The 22872-nt window shown below is 39.3% G+C and overlaps 1 protein-coding gene across 2 annotated transcripts in view; it reads right to left on the minus strand.

Annotated features, from left to right (window-relative positions):
- The window catches only part of LOC140354994 (1-phosphatidylinositol 4,5-bisphosphate phosphodiesterase beta-4-like), a 131349-nt gene that overhangs the window by 43528 nt on the left and 64949 nt on the right, over nt 1–22872 (minus strand). For both annotated transcript variants that reach the window (XM_072440122.1, XM_072440123.1), the window contains exons 3-9: nt 18655–18752; nt 10386–10466; nt 9626–9685; nt 7481–7624; nt 1326–1405; nt 262–315; nt 100–181 (exon numbers count right to left, since the gene is read on the minus strand). In XM_072440122.1, the coding sequence (XP_072296223.1) occupies nt 100–181; nt 262–315; nt 1326–1405; nt 7481–7624; nt 9626–9685; nt 10386–10466; nt 18655–18738 (585 nt within the window). In that variant the 5' untranslated portion in view covers nt 18739–18752. The remainder of the gene's footprint in view (nt 1–99; nt 182–261; nt 316–1325; nt 1406–7480; nt 7625–9625; nt 9686–10385; nt 10467–18654; nt 18753–22872) is intronic.

Genomic DNA, 22872 nt, shown 5'->3' on the forward strand with positions numbered 1-22872 from the left:
AACCTGATAAACTGATGCGAGAACACACTTATCTCACAAAAGAGAAAAATAATGACATTTAGCGTCTTAAAATCCGTGTAAAAGTTTCCGTTTCCAGACCTTTCCACTCGGTAATCCCAGATCCTTCAGAGCCTGGAAGATCCCCTTTTCCGTCTTCCCCGACGCGAACGTCCTCGTGACGCTTTGGGAGAGAGAGATTATTGAACGAGGTTATAATGAGTGCCGTGTGTGTGTGTGACATCATCGGGCGCCGTCGCGTACCCTCTGACCGGAATCTTCCCGTTCACGTTGGTCAAAAAGCACATCCTCATCCAGCTGCAGAAACAAACACAAACAGAAATGAGTGTAACATAATACATACTTCTTTAGTTTTTGGATAGTTTGAAACAAAGGAAGTATCGTTCGGAATCGGCGACAAAATGATGATGTTTTCAGATGATTTCAGGTGCATGTATACGACTCTAGAGGAAACGAACGCAGATAAAACTCCACAAATGTTGAATCTTGTTGTTAGTTGTGAGAGGATTGGCTCCACACACTTTCTGTATTAATAATGCTGTGATTTTTAATCCTTTTCACTGACAACGAGACCGTCTTTGGAGTTGAACAGTGTGACCGCTTTCTGAAACTATTGTGGACAAATAATGTCACTCGATAAAATAAATAAAATAAATAAAATAATCAAAATTAATAAAATAAATAAAATAAATAAAATAAATAAAATAAATAAAATAAATAAAATAAATAAAATCAAATAAAATCAAATAAAATCAAATAAATCAATCAAACAAAACAAAATTAAACAAAATAAAATAAAATAAAATCATAGTTAAAAAACAAACATTTATATATAAAAAATTGAAAATAAAGGAAAATGTAATCTCTGCTTGAGCAAAAACCTTTATCCGGATCTACAGTCAGGTTCAGTGCGTTTGTTTGTTTGTTTAGGTTTATATTTAAATCAATAAAAACATGTACGTATAGCACAGTAAAAGCTGGAGTACCTTTTTGTTTATTTGTGCTGACAGAGCAGACGTGGAACTTTGTGTCAGTTTTTGTTTCACGTGGATCGGCCCAGTAAATACAGAGACACGACCCGTAAACCGGCTCGACAAATCTGCAATTTATACAGATTCTATCACGTTCCAACCCATTACATAAAGGCCCCGTGTCCTTCAGTGCAAAAGTACAACAAAACAACAAGGCTAAACTAAATGAAGAAACTAAACTAACTAAACATGTTTTTGAGGTGAGAACAGCACGTGATTATCGAGCTGGTGCAGTTGATTTAGTGGCACGTTTTCTGAGCAGGACAAAGCACTCACTGTTTCTTCAGGCAGGTCATTGGACACACATTGTTGGCCTTAAAGTTGTGAATGACCGACCTCAGGCCTTCGATCCACCGCTGCAAAACAAACGGGGACAACGTCAGGACAGATACAGCTGAAGAAAGGAGAAAAACACCAGATTTGTTATTAACACTGTACGAGGGAAGAAGTATAACAAGTATAGATGAAGTATATACTACAATCCCACACCAACACATACTTCTACTGCTTTTACAACTGCTTCTCCTTTTACAGTGTCTCAAAAGCCACGTGCGTGTTACAACGGCCCTCGAGCACAGCCGGAGAACCTCAGGGCCGTAGAGAACGATCAGGTTTTTAAGAGCAGCCTCAAGACCCATATTTTAGTTTTATATTTGATTCATATTTATTATTCACTTTGGTGAAGGTTTGGGGGTTCCTCGTGGAGATTTAGGGGCCCTGGTGGAGGTTTGGGAGCCTCATCTCTCCTCTAGGCCCTGTGTCTGTGCCCTGTGCCTTTGAGCCCCTGATGGTGCTTCCTCAACTGGTGCATCTGTACTCAGCCTCATGTATTTTAGTGTGTGTGTGTGTGTGTGTGTGTGCGGACGGGATGTGGGATTGTTTTTATTGCGCTGCATGAAAAGGTAAAGATAAAGTCTGATTGATCAATTGATCTCGTTAAAAAAATAGTCTTGATTCGATTCTACATACTGTATTTTGCAGACTATAAGTCGCACTAGAGTATAAGTCACACCAGCCAAAAAATGCATAATAGTAAATTAAAAAAACATATATAAGTTACATATATAAGGGGTGCACGGTGGCAAAGGCGGTTAGCGCTCTTGCCTCCCAAGAAGGAGATCATGGGTTCGATTCTCGGACCAGACCAACATCACATGATCTCTCTGGGTGGAGTCTGCATGTTCTCCCCGTGTTACCGTGGGTTCTCTCCGGGTTCTCCGGCTTCCTCCCACCGTCCAAAGACATGCATGTGTTAGGTAAAATTGGTGACTCTAAATTGGCCCTAGTGAATGAATGTGAGCGTGCTGTCTGTAATGTCTATGTCTCTGTGTTGGCCCTGCGACAAGTTGGCCACTGTCCAGGGTGTACCCCGCCTAAGGCCCCAAGTCACTGGGATAGGCTCCAGTCACCCGCGACCCCGAAAGGGAACAAGCGGTAGAAAATGGATGGATGGATATATAAGTTACACTGGAGAATGAAATGCGGTTGCAAGTAAGTGTGAAAATAACAAATAATATCACATATAAGTCGCTCCGGAGTATAAATGTATATAAGTATATAAGTATAAATATAAGTCGCACCCCGGCCTCACAATGAAAAAAGGTGCGACTTATAGTCCGGAAAATATGGTAATTAGGATCTTGAAGCCAAGTTTGATGATTGTATCTGTCATTTTCTGTACTGAAACCCTGTTAATCCCTGATATCTCTTGTAGTTTGTGATGCACGGCTTTGTGTGGGAGGCTCGTGCGCCGCTTACTCTGCAGATAAATCAATAGAATGTCAGACAGTTTATTTAGCCTTCAGCGAGCGCGGGATTAGACTTAAAGGAGAAGTATTCCCCGGACGGACACGGTTCACGCGCCGCGGCTTTACCAAATCCTGCTCTCGCTCGGAGAAATCACAGCACAATGAGCGGCTTCGTGCCCTTGTGCGTATAATGGCTGTTTTTCCGCACAGTTTGGCTCCAGCGCGCTCAGGCGAAACGGTCCCGAATCGAGGCCCCGGCCGCGCTTCAGGGACGTCGGGCGCGGACAATGCGGAGGCCACGGCGGTCAGCGAGCGGTCATTCATTCTGCTCGACTTCCTCTTTTTTTGGAACTTTTAAACGCATTCTTTCATCACTCGAGTTTGTTTCAGTAATCGATGCAGTTTCCTTGTCCACAGCTCAAAACGCTCGGCCCAACTGCATGATGTCATCGAGTGGGAGTACAGGAAGTGCTCTGTCATGTCTTAAAAAGCGTGTTTTAGCCACTTTTTAAATCGCAAAAGTCTTTCTGTAACAGTCAGGACCGAGTTGCTGGGGTTTGGAAAATGTCTAATTTAATACTTTTAATTGGTATACTGTGCTGTAATTACTGCTAAACATGTATATTGCTGTTTTCTGTTTTTACATGAATCACTGTATAATTTGTGTCGGCTCATAATTATACTCTTCATCGCCCACAGACAGGAGGGACGCTTATGTCCCACTTGTACAACACGACTTCTTTCATTTCAGAGCTGCAATAACGACCGAGCTAACGACGCGGCTAATGCTAATCTGTGAGCTAAAGTGGTTAAACTAATTATTTTAACATGTTAAATATGAGAATGTTGTTGAATGTTTTAATGTGATTATTAACCACTCAAAACTACTATTTGTGGTTATAATCGTTGTTGTAGCACGACACAAGTACGATCAAAAATATGAGCAGTATATGGTTGTTCTTTTGTATTAACATTGCAAATTTAAAAAATAAATACATTTAATAATACAAATTAAATCAATAATAATAATAATAATAATAATAATGATATTAATAATAATAATGATAATAATAAAATTATAATAACAAAAATAGTGATGATGATAATAAAATAATAATGATAATAATAATAGTAAAAATAATAATGATAATAATAAAAATACTGATGATAATAATAATGATAATAATAAACATAATAGTGATAAGAGTAAAAAATAATAATGATAATAATAATGATAATAGTTAAAATAATAATGATAAATATAGCCGCAAGCGGCAATGATCGGCCCTCGCCACGCCGCCGCCACACCGCCGCCACGCCGCAAGAGGAGGGGGCGCTAACGCGCCCCAATTGTCCTTTTATCACGCCTACTGCTGAATCTGTGACGCTGTCACATGTTCTCCCCTTTGTTTTACCATCAAAAAGCAATTTTATTTTGAATTCTTGGCAAAATGTGCGGCTTTGCCGCACAGACACCTTGACTCTTTGAATGAAAATGTGGATAACTTTTGATGGTCCTGAAGATGAGTCTCACCAAATTTCAGGTTAATAGGGCTGACGCCCTGGGAGGAGTTTGTGAAAGTCTAAAGTGTAAACATGTTCTGGCCCCATTGGAATAACATGGGAGGTTTCGGTCATCGTTACGGCAACGCCATAACAATTATGACATGGGTCTCATTGACTTTTTTGATGGGGATGCTAAAATTGAGTTGTGTGTCAAATTTCATATAATTTCGCAAAACTAAACATTTAACCTCCATATAAAATCTGTAGGGGGCGCTGTGGCGCCAAATGAATTTATTTCACTTCAAGTAGGTTTAGGGCAAAGAGTTTAACAACTGATTCTAATTTGACGCAATTCGGACTTTATCTGCGCAAACGGCAGAAATTTTAAATATGGGAGATTTCTGAAATTTTAGTTACAGTTTGCGGCTTCGCCGCACAGAGACCGTGAGAGGTATCAATGTAATTTGGATAACTTTTGATGTCCCACTCCTCAGTAGCATTTTCACCAAATTTCAGCTTTTTAGGGCCAACGCCCTGGGAGGAGTTCGTAAAAGTACGACGTTTGGAAAAACTCCGAAGTCATGTTTAGCCATTTTTGAAGCAATATGGCCGACATTTGGTTCGGGGGACGGCGTTGCCGTAATAATATTTTTTACTTCTCTTGTCACCATCTACCTCTGCGCCAAATTTCATGATTCTACGATCAGATTTTTTTTGGGTCATTTCCCATCTCTCAATGCATTTTTGGTACATTTGGTGGCGCTGACGCGCCAATTTTTTTTATTTTAGAAAAGGGAAATAGCCAGAATGTAGAGAGGCACGATTTTTAGAGGTGTGCAAATTTTTGTGACTTTTCGTCAATGTTCACTGGGTGAAAAATAGGGGGGTTGGTCCCGAGAAGAAGAAGAAAGAAAGAAAGAAAGAAAGAAAGAATAATATTCCGATGCGAAAACAATGTTTCCCATTTTTCAAATATCATAAACTATACATTTTCGGAAAGCGCTCGCGCTTTCCTACCTCATGGTGTGGGTCCCTGGTCACTGACGGGTACTTTCGATAATTTTGAGTGGGCTCCGCCCACTTTGTGTTTTTGGCCCTCTATACAGTAATAATGTTCAATTTTTGCATTACATGCTTATATGCACGGAACATGCAAGAGATGGGGAACGTATTCGTGAGCTACTTAGCGCAAATGAGTGCTTTATATGGGGATGACGACTGCTTCGCGGTCGTCATCCCAATGTAAAGTGCTCGTTTAGTGCGAACTTTTGCACGGGCTTCGCCCGTTTACAACGGTAATGTTCCATTTTCCTACAACTAATTAGTATGCACGGGGCGTGCATGAGTGGAGGAGTGCGTTAGTGAGTGTTTGGAAGTGGGCGAGCGCTTCGCGCTCGATTTCGTGCGCACTACGTGCGCACTTTCGCAGCCGTGCTTCGCACGGCCTTACGAGATTAATAGGCCTCTCGCCAGCTTGTGGCGCTCGGGCCTAAATATAGCCGCAAGCGGCAATGATCGGCCCTCGCCACACCGCCGCCACACCGCCGCCACGCCGCAAGAGGAGGGGGCGCTAACGCGCCCCAATGGTCCTTTTATTACGCCTACTGCTGAATCTGTGACGCTGTCACATCTTCTCCCCTTTGTTTTACCATCAAAAAGCAATTTTATTTTGAATTCTTGGCAAAATGTGCGGCTTTGCCGCACAGACACCGTGACTCTTTGAATAAAAAGGTGAATAACTTTTGACGGTCCACACCTGAAGATGAGTCTCACCAAATTTCAGGTTAATAGGGCTAACGCCCTGGGAGGAGTTTGTGAAAGTCTAAAGTGTAAACATGTTCTGGCGATTTCCCCATTGGAATAACATGGGAGGTTTTGGTCATCGCTACGGCAAAACCATAACAATTATGACATGGGTCTCATTGACTTTATTGATGGGGATGCCAAAATTGAGTTGTGTGTCAAATTTCATAAAATTTCGCAAAACTAAACATTTAACCTCCATATAAAATCTGTAGGGAGCGCTGTGGTGCCAAATGAATTTATTTCACTTCAAGTACGTTTAGCGCAAAGAGTTTAACAACTGATTCTAATTTGACGCAATTCAGACTTTATCTGCGCAAACGGCAGAAAGGTTAAATTTGGGAGATTTCTGAAATTCTAGCTAAAGTTTGCGGCTTCGCCGCACAGAGACCGTGACAGGTATCAATGTAATTTGAATAACTTTTGATGTCCCACTCCTCAGTAGCATTTTCACCAAATTTCAGCTTTTTAGGGCCAATGCCCTGGGAGGAGTTCATAAAAGTACGACGTTTGGAAAAACTCCCGAGTCATGCTTAGCCATTTTTGAACCAATATGGCCGACATTTGGTTGGGTGGACGGCATTGCCGTAATAATATTTTTTACTTCTCTTGTCACCATCTACCTCTGCGCCAAATTTCATGATTCTACGATCAGATTTTTTTGGGGTCATTTCCTATCTCTCAATGCATTTTTGGTACATTTGGGGGCGCTGACGCGCAAATTTTTTTATTTTACAAAAGGGAAATAGCCAGAATGTAAAGAGGCACGATTTTTAGAGGTTTTTAGAGAGCAAATTTTTGTGACTTTTCGTCAATGTTCACTGGGTGAAAAATAAGGGGGTTGGTCCCGAGAAGAAAGAAAGAAAGAAAGAAAGAAAGAAAGAAAAAAAGAAAGAAGAAAGAATAATATTCCGATGCGAAAACAATGTTTCCCATTTTTCAAATATCATAAGCTATACATTTTCGGAAAGCGCTCGCGCTTTCCTACCTCATGGTGTGGGTCCCTGGTCACTGACGGGTACTTTCGTTAATTTTGAGTGGGCTCCGCCCACTTTGTGTTTTTGGCCCTCTATACAGTAATAATGTTCAATTTTTGCATTACATGCTTATATGCACGGAACATGCAAGATATGGGGAACATCATCTTACATCTTAAAATAGCAAATCTTGTTGAAATGATAAACACTGCAAATATGAATGTTTTAAAGATGTTTTCTTTGTTGAAACATTATATTGGGATATATTTTATCTTGTGTATTTTTATTCCGTGACGTAACACTATATATAACTGTGTACTAAATGTGTTTTTAAGAGGAGTAAAAGAGAGAGGCTGGTGGGATCCTAACACAATAAAACAAACAGGATGAGCTTTACTCTGGCGGTGTCGGGGGTCTCGGCCACCAGGAACATGAAGTTGAGGTTGACCAGGTCGGTGCCGCTGCAGATGCAGATGATACAGCCCTCCAGATCCGCCTCAGTCTTTCCAACCGCCTCGAACGAAGACAGGATTTTAGGGTCCTGGAAAAGTACAGCACGGTGTCTTTTAGAGACGAGCGAAGAGACCACCGGTAAAGTCCATTCAGAAAAATATGTCTTCTACTGTGTGTTTTGGTACATATTGTAAAAAAATCTAAAAAAAATACTGGACAGAAACCAAGACAACGCAAATTGTTTTTGACACAAAAATCACACTCAATTTAATATATTTGGGCCTCAAAACCCTTCACCATGGACACAGTGGATGGATACCTTATTTTTGACTTTCATTCCTTTACTTACCTTATCTTCTTCTCCCTGGATATGGTCATTATGTGTGTGTGTGTGTGTGTGTGTGTGTGTGTGTGTGTGTGTATGTGTGTTTTCTTCTTTTGTGTTTAAAAAAATATATGATTATGTTTTTCTGTTGTTTTTGTTGTTATATGTTCTTTAATTCATGAATAATTATTTTATTTTATTTAAATGTATTGTATTCAATTTAATTTAATTTTACTTAATTTAATTTAATTGTATTTTATTTGCATTTGACCCATCCCTATACAAAAGAGCGAGCTAAGACCTTTATACGGTTCAACAGCCAGGTTCAGTAGGTTTGTTGGTTTGTTTGTTTGTTTGTTTGTTTGTTTGTGTTTACATTCAAATCAAGAAACACATGCATGTTTAAAGCACATTAAAAGCGGGAGTACCTAATTTTCAAACTATGAAACCAGGAAGTAGACGTAATGTGTTCCTAGCTCTCGTAAACCCTCTGGGAAGTCAATCTGCTCTCATCCCAGCCGATCTTGGTGAATACAGCGTGCAGCGGTCAGTCTTTGACACAAAGTTCTGCTTTTACATTTGACTCGTTTATACGACAAACGGTGGGAAACTCGGCTGACTTTTCCCTTGATCAAAATGTATGTTTTAAATTACAAAAATGTCACAATAAAATAATAAAACAACAACATTTTCAAAAACAATGCATCTAAGTTAATGGGGAGAAAATGTCTCAATAAAACCCAGAGAAAGACAGCGCTATTAAATACTGTACAAAATATCAATAACTATTTCCACGATACAATTTTGATGTAAATTTCAAACGCGCGTTTCATATTTCCACGTGATTGAATAAATTAAAGGCTGGTTTTAGGAGCAAGGCCCGTGAACCCTCGGAGCCGTTCATTTTCACTCTTCATCAGATTATTGAGGAACACGAAGCAGCTCCCGTTACCGTGGTTATCCTCCGAGGGGCGCTCTGCGGGAGGCCAGAGCGGCACGAGCTGAACCGCTTCATTCAATTTATTACATCCGAACATTTAAAAGCCTCCGCATGTATTCTGTTATTATTGACCTTTAAACACACTTTTGAGAGCTTATCTTAGGCACGTCTGTTGGTGTTTTTGGTTATTTGTTTTTTATCAATTTAATTCACTTGAAACGTTTGAAATAATCTGTTTTGAAACATCAGTGTTAAGTACAAATTGAAAAGGGTCAAATAACATAATATTGCTCTTCTTTCTGCTTCTTTTCATTCATTCTTTGTGTAACTGTAACTGATAATGTATTTTATGTTATAAAGGACAGAAACAAATAAATTGAATTAAATAACAACAAAAATATCATAATGAAATAAATAAAACAAATAGAATGAAACATGCTAATGAATTAAATACAATACTAAAATTAAAATGAATAAAATGAATAAAATGAATAAAATGAATAAAATGAATAAAATGAAACAAGAATAGAATAAAATAAAACATGTTAATAAAATAAAATGAATAAAATTAAATAAGAAACAAAAACACAACATAGTGTGGAATACAGGCTTAAACAGAGACAAACAAACAACAACAAATGATTTCTGTGGCAGGTTTATCAGAAAAGCACTAAATGTCTTTGAATATTTCATGCTTGTGACGTGGAAAAGCCTGATGGATCTCAGCGGTGAGGAAATAAAGGAGCGAGCGGGTCGATGGGCTGCACTTCAGGCACAGGCGCACTAATTAAAGCGTGACTAATCCCGGCGAGATTACGACGTACCTTTGGAACGGCCCCGACTCGAATGCTGTTGATGAGGGAGCACTCCAGAACCTGGCCCTCCTGCAGACACACAGCAGAGGACACACAGCAGAGGACACATGTGTGAGATGAGGTCAGTTAAAACTTTATGTGGCCCGCAGTGGGGGGAATCCAGTGTTGCAACGTCACAGAACAAGGACTTGACAAAACAATCTAAGAATCAAGAACAGTAACTGCTTTAAAGAAAGACATACTAATAAGTAAGTACAAAGAAGAAAATTAGGTTTTTGAGAGAAAGGACTGAGGATCTGTTTGCAATGTATGTTTGTATGTTTTTTATGTATGTATGTTGTTTATAGCAAATGTTTATTGTAATGTGTTTTAAAATTTCAGTCTTAAGTACAAGTACAAGAAAAGTACAAGTACAAGAAAAGTATAGTATTTTCCGGACTATAAGTCGCACCAGTCAAAAAATGCATATGCACGAGTTATGTAATAGAGTTAAAAAACATATATAAGTTGCACTGGAGTATGAAATGCGGTTGCAAGTGTGAAAATAAGAAATAATATCACATATAAGTTGCTCCGGAGTATAAGTATAAGTATAAATATAAGTACAAGTCGCACCCCGGCCAAATCTATGAAAAAAGGTGCGAAAATACAGTATATATGTTTTTTCTACTCTATTATGCATTTTTGGGCTGGTGCGACTTATAATCTGGAAAATACGGTAATATTGCACAGCCGACTACATCGTCTCCACGTTCGGGTTAAAGTTCACCTTGCCCTCGCTCTTCCAGGTGATGAAGAAGCCGTTCTCGTCCACCTTCATCTGGCAGTTTGGCTCGAACATGTACGGGTCCTGCCACAGAGAGAAAAAGCAAAATAGTAACACGTTATTGCCCGCACAAAAAAAAAAAAAAAAAGCTGATAATAATACTATGTTTAGAATTGTCAAAAATCAATTACATGTTCATTTGGACAGTAGCGATATAGAAAATAATGACATAAAAAGTTAACGGAAGTATTATTGTCTAGAGAAAGAGCTTATTTTTCAGATTATCACTGTGACATTGAAGAGTATTGCGCCTCTTCCTTTGTATCTAAAGCGAGTTTGACATGTTAGAATTGTTCGAACGCCCTGCAGTACTTTTATTCGCTTGCAATATTCCATTTCTTTGCTTTACTTTGACAATAGACTTTTTTTTTTCGCTGTCAAACCTCGGCCAAACGTGTCTGAGTGAGTTTAATCGCAGCAGGAGCAGATCCGGCCCCACAGAGGCAGAAGAGAAGGATAGAAATGGCGCCGTTGGGTCACTTTACCTCTAATATTAGCGCGTGGGAACAAAAGAGAGTGACCCGGGCGTAAAAGGAAGGACCACGGGGGTCTGAGCTTGGACCCCGTGTCATGCTGAAGGGAGCTTTAAAAACAACAGTGGGGACGAGAACAAGGTAAACGGAGCAATAGTCAAAGTCGACATCTCGAACTTCACGACGAGCCAAAGCAGGAAGGTGACTTGATCCGTCTAAGGCGCAAACGCAGCTTATTCCAGAGATTTGGGCTGAAAAAGATCGTTTTTCTCTTTGTTTTTTAGACGTGAGTAAACAACGAGATATTCAACGTGTGTATTACAAATCTAAATCACGCTTCTCGATCTCGGGAGACGTTTTTCTACAAACTGTTCTGTGTCACCTGCTTTTTGTGTGTGTTTTTCTAATAAAAATACTTTGTTTGGTGACATTTTCATGAGTAATAGAGGAATAGAGGAAAGAGGGGGGGGCAAAAAAAGCTGAAAATTCCCAGAAGCGTCACGACTTCTATAAAATAATCTCAATCATCATCATCATCATTATCATCATCATCGACTGACAAAACTCCATGCCCGATGCCGACCATGCCCACTGGACACATTTTTCAACCATTCACGACGCCCATTTAACAAAATAAACGAGTTGTGTATTTTCATTTGTGGGACAACAACTCGAATTTTGGCGAGTGACGGCAGTCGTTCACGGCGCGGTTGCTAGGTAACAGTGAAATTACCCTCCGGGCCCGTCACATCTGCTGCACGCGTTCAGTCGGGAAGCGCCGTCTCACTCAAAACAACGTGACATCTTCGTGGGGACGAGACGAGTGTCAGACCCTTCGCCGGAAAAACTTACTCTGTGTACTTTTAAAATACTCGGATATCCAAATAGTTTCATGTCGACGCCACAACATGGAGCTTTAATGAAGATGAGACAATATGGACCAGTTACAATCTAGACAATAACAACTTCAGCTTGGTCGGGGCAACTGAGTGAATTTGAAGCGATTCTGTCATTTTGGAGATGTTTATTAGAAAATAATACATATTGTAAAATTGTGTATATCTGCAAAAGAGGTAAATCTCTGGAACAATTGTACAGATTAACCAAGTTTGAGTTAAGTTTAAATGTGAGTTACTTTTGTGTTTTCAATTCAGTGAGCTGTATTAGTAAAGTATAGCAGTTTCACGTTTATTTTTTGCATAATAACGGATCACACATTTTTTTCAAGGTTTCTCACAATAAAAACACTTTTCATTGAATAAATGCAAAATAGATTATGTTAAAGGGCCTATGACAGGTTTTCAAATTTTTATTTTATTTGGTGTATTTATACACCAGTTGTACATATAAATGATAGTTTTACACTAATTGAGCAGGTATTTGTGGAGAAAACGTTGAAAAATCTGAAGAAAATGACAGGAAGTGACATCAGATCAGGGACACTCATTCCAGTCAAAGTTTAAGAAGAATTTACACAAAGAAACAACTTTTTGGACTCTTTAAACATTAATTCAACACAATTTTTAAAAATGTGATGTTAAATTAGTTTTGGCCTAGTGTTTGCTGGGTAATTTCCTAGTGTGATGTCATCAATTACAAACAGGAAGTGAAATTATTAACCTAAAAAATTTGCTATTCTGTGATACATTTTTTATAATTCTTAGCAAAATTCCAAACATATTTATCTCAACTGCATTTAGTTTCCCCTACGACCTGTAGGGGAAACTTTAAATGTAGTAGAGTTATTGTACTTGTGCAGCACTTTGGCCAGTGTATCCATAAATGTGCTTTATAAATAAAGTTGACCTTGACCTAGTTGACTACAATGTACTTCAAAAGAAATAATATTGAAAACCACTTTGATTTGTTATTAAAAGGACAAAATAAAAGAGAATGATGATTATTTCAGTAATCATAGTTCAAATAAAATGTCAGTTTTCCGAGTCGGAGGTCGGATCTTCACAGTTTCCCAGAGCAAATCATCAAAGCAGCAAGAGTCTGATTGAACCTCTCATTAAAGCAGAGATGTGTCTGCCTCCTACAGGGCAGTGGCAGCGTTTGACCAGAGGTGGCAGCACCCACTTGCTTTTAGACCGTTTTAGACCACGAAGACACAAATGAACCAAGTTTACACTAAAAGAGTTAAAAATGGACAAGGAATAATAGATAATTCTACTCAAACACCATCTAAAGTTCAGTTGATTTAGGTTCTAGTCCGACATTTACATGATTATTTTTTTTTGTAAATCTGCAACTGTTACTTTAATATCCTTACTATTATTGTATTTTCTGGACTATAAGAAGCACATTTTTCATAGTTTTGGCCGGGGTGCGATTCACACTGGCAACCACAAGAGGGCGCTCTAGGCTCTAAACGTCCTCTACCTCTGGAGTTTGTGGAGTTGTTTAGAAGTGACACAGAGGAAGAAGAATTCAATGGATTTAGTGATTTGGGGTAAAACTGATGCTTTGGTAAACTTGTTAGCATGTTCTTTATGCTATAGTTATCTGAATAACTGTTAATATGTTACGTTAACATACCAGACACTTACCACAGTTCTGTCTGTGCCTCATGTAGCTGAAGGTGTTAGCGTTAGCATACGTACACCTATTCACCATGTTCTCTCATCTGTTATTATTTTAAATTGCATTCCAAGATGAAATGTCTGTTCTTGGTCTTGGACTTTATCAAATAAATTTCCCCCAAAAATGTGACTTATACTCCAGTGCAACTTATATATGTTTTTTTCTTCTCTATTATACTTTGGCTGGTGCGACTTATAATCCGGAAAATACGGTAGTTGAAATGCATTGTACAAATGACATCTCTCTGGTGGCTGTGTGTAGATGTCCTAAACCTTTGAGTCAATAAATGCGCGGACGACAGGAAGTTTGATTGCCATAAAAAATAAACCCACGTCTCGATCGATCGCTTGTAATCAGTGAAAGACGAGCGTCCGCAAACGGCTCCTCGTCTGACCGGGGAGATTAAAGACACGTCACCTCTGACCTCTGGCGTGAGGAGCTCTTTAGAACAGCCTCCTCTCAAGCAGCACAATCACTGGAAATCTATATATCGATAAACGACATCACGGCGAACAATCGAGCGGAACAGGAGAGAGCAGGTTTTGAGCGAGACGGAAAAGATAAACAAAAAAAGTCAACATTAGAAGAAAAACTACTTTAAGGACACATTTAACCGATAATAACATGGTTCCCTCATCAGAAACATACCTACTTGAGATTAACTTCGTTTGCGCTTTTTTCATTCATCCCGTTTACAAGTTTGTCTTCTCTGCACCTTCTCTGAGCCCCACAAAAACACTCAGTTTCAAAAATCCCAGAAGCGTAGTATAGATACAGAAGTTTCCTGTGCTGTTTCTATGTTTTAAGTAAACTGCGTGCTTATACGTTATATTAGCGCGTCAGAGGAACGCTAGCTTTTGCGTATTTCCTCTGCTGCCAGAAGATGGAGTGCTAACACCAAATCCTGTCCTGGGTATGTTTAAAGGCCAATAATAAGACAAATAATTCATAATATGTGACGCTAACGGAGCAGAGGTGGGTAGTACATTTACGTGAGTGGCTTTGACTTCTCTTTTCAGTAATATATTTAACGGTGTAACTGTACTGTTCTTTGAGTTAAGGTTTTGGCTCCTCTTCCACGAGTGACAAAACCTTTTTAAGTTGAATATTACCGTATTTTCCGCACTATAAGGCGCACTTGAAAGCATTTAATTTTCTCAAAAAACGACAGAGCACCTTATAATCCAAGTGCAACTTATATATGAAAAATGATCGAAAATAGACAGTTCATTGACAGTGCGCTTTATAATCCAGTGTGCCTTATATATGTATTAATTCTGGTTGTGCTTACTGATCTCGAAGCTAATCAGCTAATCTCTGACTAAATGCGCCTTATAGTGCGGAAAAAACAGTAAATGATTTGAACATTAGTGTGTCTTTCACCGCTCCTTCAGATATAATTGTTTTTTTATCATTTTTGTGGCCAATCTTTTGAAAATACCAACAATTATTCACGTTTTGTCCTTCTGAATACAATCATTTCAAATGGTCAGTCGGATGTAACGTCTAGACAGTTAAATTGCGTCACTTCCTGGGCCGTCATACTTCACTCTGCTACTCGAGTAATATCACTTCGACGTACGGTATCAGCACTTGCTTGATTTGCCCTTTTGAACACTTGAATGTCCAGTGTATCTTAACAAAACGAGCTCAGAGAGTGCGCGCGCGGAAGCTTTTCGGTCAACACCAGATAAAGATAAAGATTTCCTGGTTTCAAGGTCGGCGTGACAGGAAGGCCACACTATATTGACGCGCGGCAGCGACAAACTGCCTCAGAGGGGCCAGAGGAGCTGCTCCATTTGCACCACGCATATTTAGAGTCATAACTGTGTCAACATGCGTATGGACCGGCGCGCGGCGACCTTGTTACAGTATCAGTGCCAGTCCGAAGCCCGCCCCGCCGGGTTCTGCTCGCGTTCACACGGCCGCCGCAAGGAGCAGCTCTACGGAGGTGGCGGGACTCATTTAGACTTTAACTGTGGCCGAAATGGGCCAAGCTGATCTTTTCATGTTTCCGTCTGTTGATAGGACTTCCCTATCTGTGTAACTGGTGCGTGTCCTTGGCAAACGTCCTGATTAAGTCAACAGAAAGAGGGAGAAGACTAAACTAATTCTGGGTGAGGTTCACACGTATAAATCTCCTCTGCTTTGGGGCCTATTTATCAAAAAACGCCCCATTTCAAAACTGAAGCTGTTCCTGAACCTTTTGGAGCACAAACAAATGTCTTTGTGAAGCTGAGACTCTGTAGTTTTGGACTCTGTTTTACTCTAATTATAAGTACTGTATTTTCCGGACTATAAGTTGCACTGAAGTATAAGTCGCACCAGCCAAAAAAATGCATAATAGAGAAGAATAAAACATGTATAATGCACTGGAGTATGAAATGCAGTTGCAAGTGTGAAAATAACAAATAATTTCACATATAAGTCACTCCGGAGTATAAGTATAACTATAAATATATAAGTATGAGTATAAATATAAATATAAGTATAAGTTGCACCTCGGCCAAAACTATGAAAAAAGGTGCAACTTATAGTCCGGAAAATACGGTAGAAACAAGCTCTGCTCAGAGGAATTCAGATTTTTTTCAATGTCTTTGTTAAATATATGAATGAGTGAAGCTGGTGTTGGAGGATCGTCTGACACTAGTTTGAGCTTCTGTTGGGTTTTGACCATTATTTTTTAAAAGTTAAAAGTAAATTAACTAAAAAATTGTTTTAGGGACTTGTAATAAAACAAAAATGTCAAGGCAGAATCCATATAGAAGACCTATTCATTTTTCATTTAATTTTAGGGTCATTTTTTATTTGTGTTTGGAGAACAAACTGACCCTGATTCTTCCCAGAAAGATTGATTTGACTTAAAATAAGAATGTTACAGCTTTATTTTTATGTACAGCACATCAAACAGCTCGAGAGTTCCCTTTGATCACATGTGATGGAGGTATGCTATTCTTTCACTCAAGCATACTGTCTAAACATTTCCTTTTTTTACTTTCTTTTACCTACTTTATGGTCAAGAGCTTCAGGTAGCGACCAAAAGAAAAAAAAAACGGCGGATACAAGTGGTGGAAAAGAGTTTATTCTTTAATCAAACTCACTTTATAGGCTTGTTTGAAGGTCATTTTAATTTGTTTTAATGATAGACAAAATACTTGATAAAAAAAAACAACCAAACAAAAATATATCTCTAAAACAAAAACTGCAATATTATCTTTTATGTATTTAGTATCTGCCACCTCTACCGGAGTCTGTCATTTGAGTTTTCTCCTGACCAATGCAAAAAAAATCTAAGTTCTTTCCATGTCAGCTATGAAAAGAGTAAGAAAAATGTAGATTATTCAGACTTTTCATTTTAACATTGGGTGCAAAAATACATCATTTAAATTGTATCCAAACCACTGGGCAGAATAGCAAAATAAAGATTTCAACTGTTTTCTGCATCTAGATCAATGTCAATGTTTGATCCAGTTTTATTAAAGACCAAAAAAATGTCTTTATGATCATAAACAAGAAAGCTTTTTAATCACTGACATTTACCACAATAAATATTCAATTGTGTTTCAAGTCTGAACGCAATGATCGTAAAATCGAAATCATAACTCTAAAATTGTATGTACCTTTTTTCATAGTTTTTGCGACTTATACTCCAGAGCGACTTATGTGTGATATTATTAGAGTAGTTATTTTCACACAGACAACCACAAGAGGGCGCTCTAGGCTCTAAGCGACGCAGAAGAAGAATCTGCACTTCCTCTTCCTCTGGAGTTTGTGGAGTTGTTTAGAAGTGACACAGAGGAAGAAGAATTCAATGGATTTAGTGATTTAGGGTAAAACTGATGCTTTGGTAAACTTGTTAGCATGTTCTTTATGTTATAGTTATCTGAATAACTGTTCATATGTTACGTTAACATACCAGACACTTACCACAGTTCTGTCTGTGCGTCATGTAGCTGAAGGTGTTAGCGTTAGCATACGTACACCTATTCACCATGTTCTCTCATCTGTTATTATTTTAAACTGCATTTCAAGTTGAAATGTCTGTTCTTGGTCTTTTTTATCAAATACATGTCCCCAAAATGCGACTTATACTCCAGTCTTCTTCTCTATCATGCGTTTTTTTTTGTCTGGTGCGACTTATAGTCCGGAAAATCATAATTATGATTACTGCTCTAATTGGTTTATCTCGACGTCTGTGCGCTCATTCATACGTCACGACAGAACCAGGGACAGAGCTAACACGTTTAGAGCCGCTTCGTCTCCGCGGACACGTCCCAGACCAGCCATGGCCTCACTGCAGCTGTAATGAGCCATGTTCTGTGCACCGTCCACACGCTCAGCCGGACCACCGCAGTGACGGGCAGGAGGGCCGCGGTCACACACGCTCGGCCGGACCACCGCAGTGACGGGCGGGGGGCCGCGGTCACACACACGCTCAGCCGGACCACCGCAGTGACAGGCAGGAGGGCCGCGGTCACACACATGCTCGGCACACACACATATCACGCCAAGGTGCTGTTTTCATGACTGTCTGGAAGGAAAAGCCACTAAAATGAAACCTCTGATCCAGTTTTAAACGCAAAAGTATGAACGTAGAGTAAGTATGACTATGAAGGAAGTCGGTGTAATCCCTCATTCGTCCAGCAGGGGTTCCATTGTAGAAGAACAGTTCAGTTGTATCATCTGGACAATGTTCTCTCATCCAATAATCATTCTCTATCTGCATTGCATGGATCAAATGCAGCAGGCAGAGCTAGCATCCTGTGAGCATTTAGCCTAAAGCTACCATTAGCATCCTTGGATATTTGCACACATTTGGGCAGATGGACAATTTTCTTCTTTTCAATTCAAGTTAGTCTTCACTCAGAGCTTTGTTTTGACCATAAATAACTCACTTTAATGGAACTACAATAGCTAATTTGTGCTTGTATTGATCACTACTGAAAGGCTCCTGAAAGGCTCCTGAACATGCGGTGTTCAAAAAATCAATTCAGCCCATTATGTTTCAGTTTTTTAATCATCATCCATGCAAACTTAGGTTGCTGTTTCCTCGTGGTTTTGTGATATTGCAAATCGCTAAATGAACAATAGTGTATTCACATGCTCCAGAGCTAAACACAGCAGAGCTAAAGATCTGTTGTGAGCGGTCTTACCTCATCGAAGCGGTCGAACAGGGTCCCCTCCTGCATGAACTCCGGGAGGGCCCTCTGCCAGAGAAACTCATAGGACTTGGTCATGGCTGCTCGAAAACCTGGGCGACAAGAGAGCGACAAAATAAGACGAATGAAAAGAGAGAAATCAAACACAAAAATATGTAAAAAAAAAACATTTTATTGCAACTATAAAATAAAATGAAACCACTTCCTGGACGAAAATGTGAGAAGTACACAAAATAAAAGGTACTTTGTATTTATGAGGTAACTAGAGATCCATTGAGTTGTTGTGTTCTTGTGTGATTTCCCACAGCGTTCTCGTCACACGCACTGATCCACTCTTACAGCCAAACACAATCTCAACCATTTCCAAATACCATGAAATATAAAACAAAAAACACATCGCAGTCATAAACCGACTTTATTATGACGCGCCCGTTGACAGCGCTCGCCGGTCTGCCACGCTGTACCCGCTCCAGAGCCAACTCTGCCAACGGAATTGACAACATTCTAAGCCAAGAGCCAAACACATTTAATACGGGGGCAGCTAAAGGGAATATTGTTACGATGATTTTTACTGTAGTACACGGAGCAATCGCGTCTAGTCTAATAGAGCTCATCAGATTAAATATTTTTGTATTCACCTTGTAGATATTTCATGGCAAAAGTACAATGTAGTCAATAGTGAGAGAACGACATCATCACTTTCTAGAACCTGGAAACAACCAATTGTTTTCCGAGTCTGTAATGATAATACTGGGCTTTAAAATAAATAGTCTCACAAAATAAGTACATTGTATATAGTTTAAAAAAATGCAACAACAAAAAAAAGAACCACATTTTTTTACTATGAAAAAAATAAACATGTTTTGTTCCTGGAGATAGAAGATAGGTGATTTTAACGGCGATGGATGATAGGTGATTTTAACAGAGATGGATGATAGGTGATATTAACAGCGATGGATGATTTTTGACAGAGATGGATGATAGGTGATTTTAACAGAGATGGATGATAGGTGATATTAACAGCGATGGATGATAGGTGATTTTAACAGAGATGGATGATAGGTGATTTTAACAGAGATGGATGATAGGTGATTTTAACGGAGATAGAATATAGGTGATTTTAACGGAGATGGATGATTTTTGACAGAGATGGATGATAGGTGATTTTAACAGAGATGGATGATAGGTGATATTAACAGCGATGGATGATAGGTGATTTTAACGGAGATAGAAGATAGGTGACTTTAACAGAGATGGATGATAGGTGATATTAACAGCGAAGGATGATAGGTGATTTTAACAGCGATGGATGATAGGTGATTTTAACAGCGATGGATGATAGGTGATATTAACAGCGATGGATGATAGGTGATTTTAACAGCGATGGATGATAGGTGATTTTAACAGAGATGGATGATAGGTAATATTAACAGCGATGGATGATAGGTGATTTTAACAGAGATGGATGATAGGTGATATTAACAGCGATGGATGATAGGTGATTTTAACAGCGATGGATGATAGGTGATATTAACAGCGATGGATGATAGGTGATTTTAACAGCGATGGATGATAGGTGATATTAACAGCGATGGATGATAGGTGATTTTAACGGAGATAGAAGATAGGTGATTTTAACAGAGATGGATGATAGGTGATATTAACAGCGATGGATGATTTTTGACAGAGATGGATGATAGGTGATTTTAACAGAGATGGATGATAGGTGATATTAACAGCGATGGATGATAGGTGATTTTAACGGAGATAGAAGATAGGTGATTTTAACAGAGATGGATGATAGGTGATATTAACAGCGATGGATGATAGGTGATTTTAACAGAGATGGATGATAGGTGATAGTAACAGCGATGGATGATAGGTGATTTTAACAGCGATGGATGATAGGTGATATTAACAGCGATGGATGATAGGTGATTTTAACAGCGATGGATGATAGGTGATTTTAACAGAGATGGATGATAGGTGATTTTAACAGCCATGGATGATAGGTGATTTTAACGGAGATAGAAGATAGGTGATTTTAACGGAGATGGATGATAGGTGATATTAACAGCGATGGATGATTTTTGACAGAGATGGATGATAGGTGATTTTAACAGAGATGGATGATAGGTGATATTAACAGCGATGGATGATAGGTGATTTTAACGGAGATAGAAGATAGGTGATTTTAACAGAGATGGATGATAGGTGATATTAACAGCGATGGATGATAGGTGATTTTAACAGCGATGGATGATTTTTGACAGAGATGGATGATAGGTGATTTTAACAGAGATGGATGATAGGTGATATTAACAGCGATGGATGATAGGTGATTTTAACAGCGATGGATGATAGGTGATATTAACAGCGATGGATGATAGGTGATTTTAACAGCGATGGATGATAGGTGATTTTAACAGAGATGGATGATAGGTGATTTTAACAGAGATGGATGATAGGTGATATTAACAGCGATGGATGATAGGTGATTTTAACAGAGATGGATGATAGGTGATATTAACAGCGATGGATGATAGGTGATTTTAACAGCGATGGATGATAGGTGATATTAACAGCGATGGATGATAGGTGATTTTAACAGCGATGGATGATAGGTGATTTTAACAGAGATGGATGATAGGTGATTTTAACAGCGATGGATGATAGGTGATTTTAACGGAGATAGAAGATAGGTGATTTTAACGGCGATGGATGATAGGTGATATTAACTGAGATGGATGATAGGTGATTTTAATGGCGATAGAAGATAGGTGATATTAACAGAGATGGATGATAGGTGATATCAATGGAGATGGATGATAGGTGATTTTTCTGTACTTTTTTGATTCATTTGATAGACATGTCATATTTGTCTGGTACTTAAACCTCAACTAATACATTTAATGACATGTTTTAAGACATTTATTTTGGATTTGTTGATTGAGGTACAGTAAGAGCACCTTATGTTTGTCTTTGAGGACTGTTGGGTTCTGATAAAGCTTTAAAAACGCCGCAGCAGAAAGGAGAAGGGGATGGACAGTTTAATCTGCCTGTAAAGATAGTCCTTTTTGAGCAGGAACCTAATCATTTTGAGAGCTAGTGCATCAGTCAGTCGATGCAAAGGTCCCGTCTTAGCCAACCAATGATTTCGCCCTGGTTCCTCTTGCAACAACCTGACATTTCTAACACTCGAAAGCGCATGAATCGTCATCACCTTGTGTCTAAAATTGGGTATGGGATCACATCAGCGTTGCGCAAGGGGAGGGGCCCGACAGGCGACAACCTAACAGACTTCTCCCCGTGTCAAAACTCCAAAGCGTCAAAGCAAAGTGAGAGCTCGTGACTGATGTAGAACTCTCTGTGTCTCTACTAAAGCATTAGGAGCACAAACAGACAAGCGAGAGAGAGGCAGGAGACGCATGACGGTCAGCAGAGGAGGTGGGCGGACGGAGATGGACGAGCGAGGCAGAGAACCCGCACTAAACCCCGTCAAACACTAGGGAAAGGCACATCTGTGGTTCTATGACTCCCCACTGACATATCGACATCGTCATAGGAAAGACATTGTGATATTTCGCCCTTGAATTGATTGTTTTTTGTTAACCTATGTTTCCAGCGAAGAGTTACAGTGCAGTACCTTGTGTAATTTCATTAATTTACGTCAGCTTATTGTTCAATACCGATCATATACTTTGATCAGTATTATTTCCTAATATTGCATGAACAAAAAAACTGACTTACAATTCAAACACACCAACATTGGTATTGAAGCACAATATCATTCAATGCAGCCAGAACAGTGGGCGACCTCGGTGAAGAGGCGGGGCAACCTCCAGATCTTAGGTTTCGGAGATGACGAAAAAAATTTAAAATAACATTTACACGAGAGCAGCTTGTTTTATTTCAACTCCCAGCACTGACTGTTGAATAAATGATGTACAAATAGAAGGCAGGAAATGGCAGGAAATGGCAGGAAATGGCAGGAGACACATAAAAGACATGAGACGAGATGGGCTGAGGAAGATGGACGAGCGAAACAGCTGCTTGTGACAGGGCCTGAAAGAGGAGACGAGGGAGAAAGAGAGGCCTGAGAGAGGAGACGAGGGAGAAAGAGAGGGATGAGAAAAGGAGACGAGAGAGAGAGCGAGAGAGAGAGAAGGATGAGAAGAGGAGACGAGAGAGAGAGAGAGGCCTGAGAGAGGA

The sequence above is a fragment of the Eucyclogobius newberryi genome, unplaced genomic scaffold, assembly GCF_026437365.1.
Source record: "Eucyclogobius newberryi isolate DKJ021-1_F unplaced genomic scaffold, fEucNew1.0.hap1 SCAF_1, whole genome shotgun sequence".
NCBI lineage: Eukaryota > Metazoa > Chordata > Actinopteri > Gobiiformes > Gobiidae > Eucyclogobius > Eucyclogobius newberryi.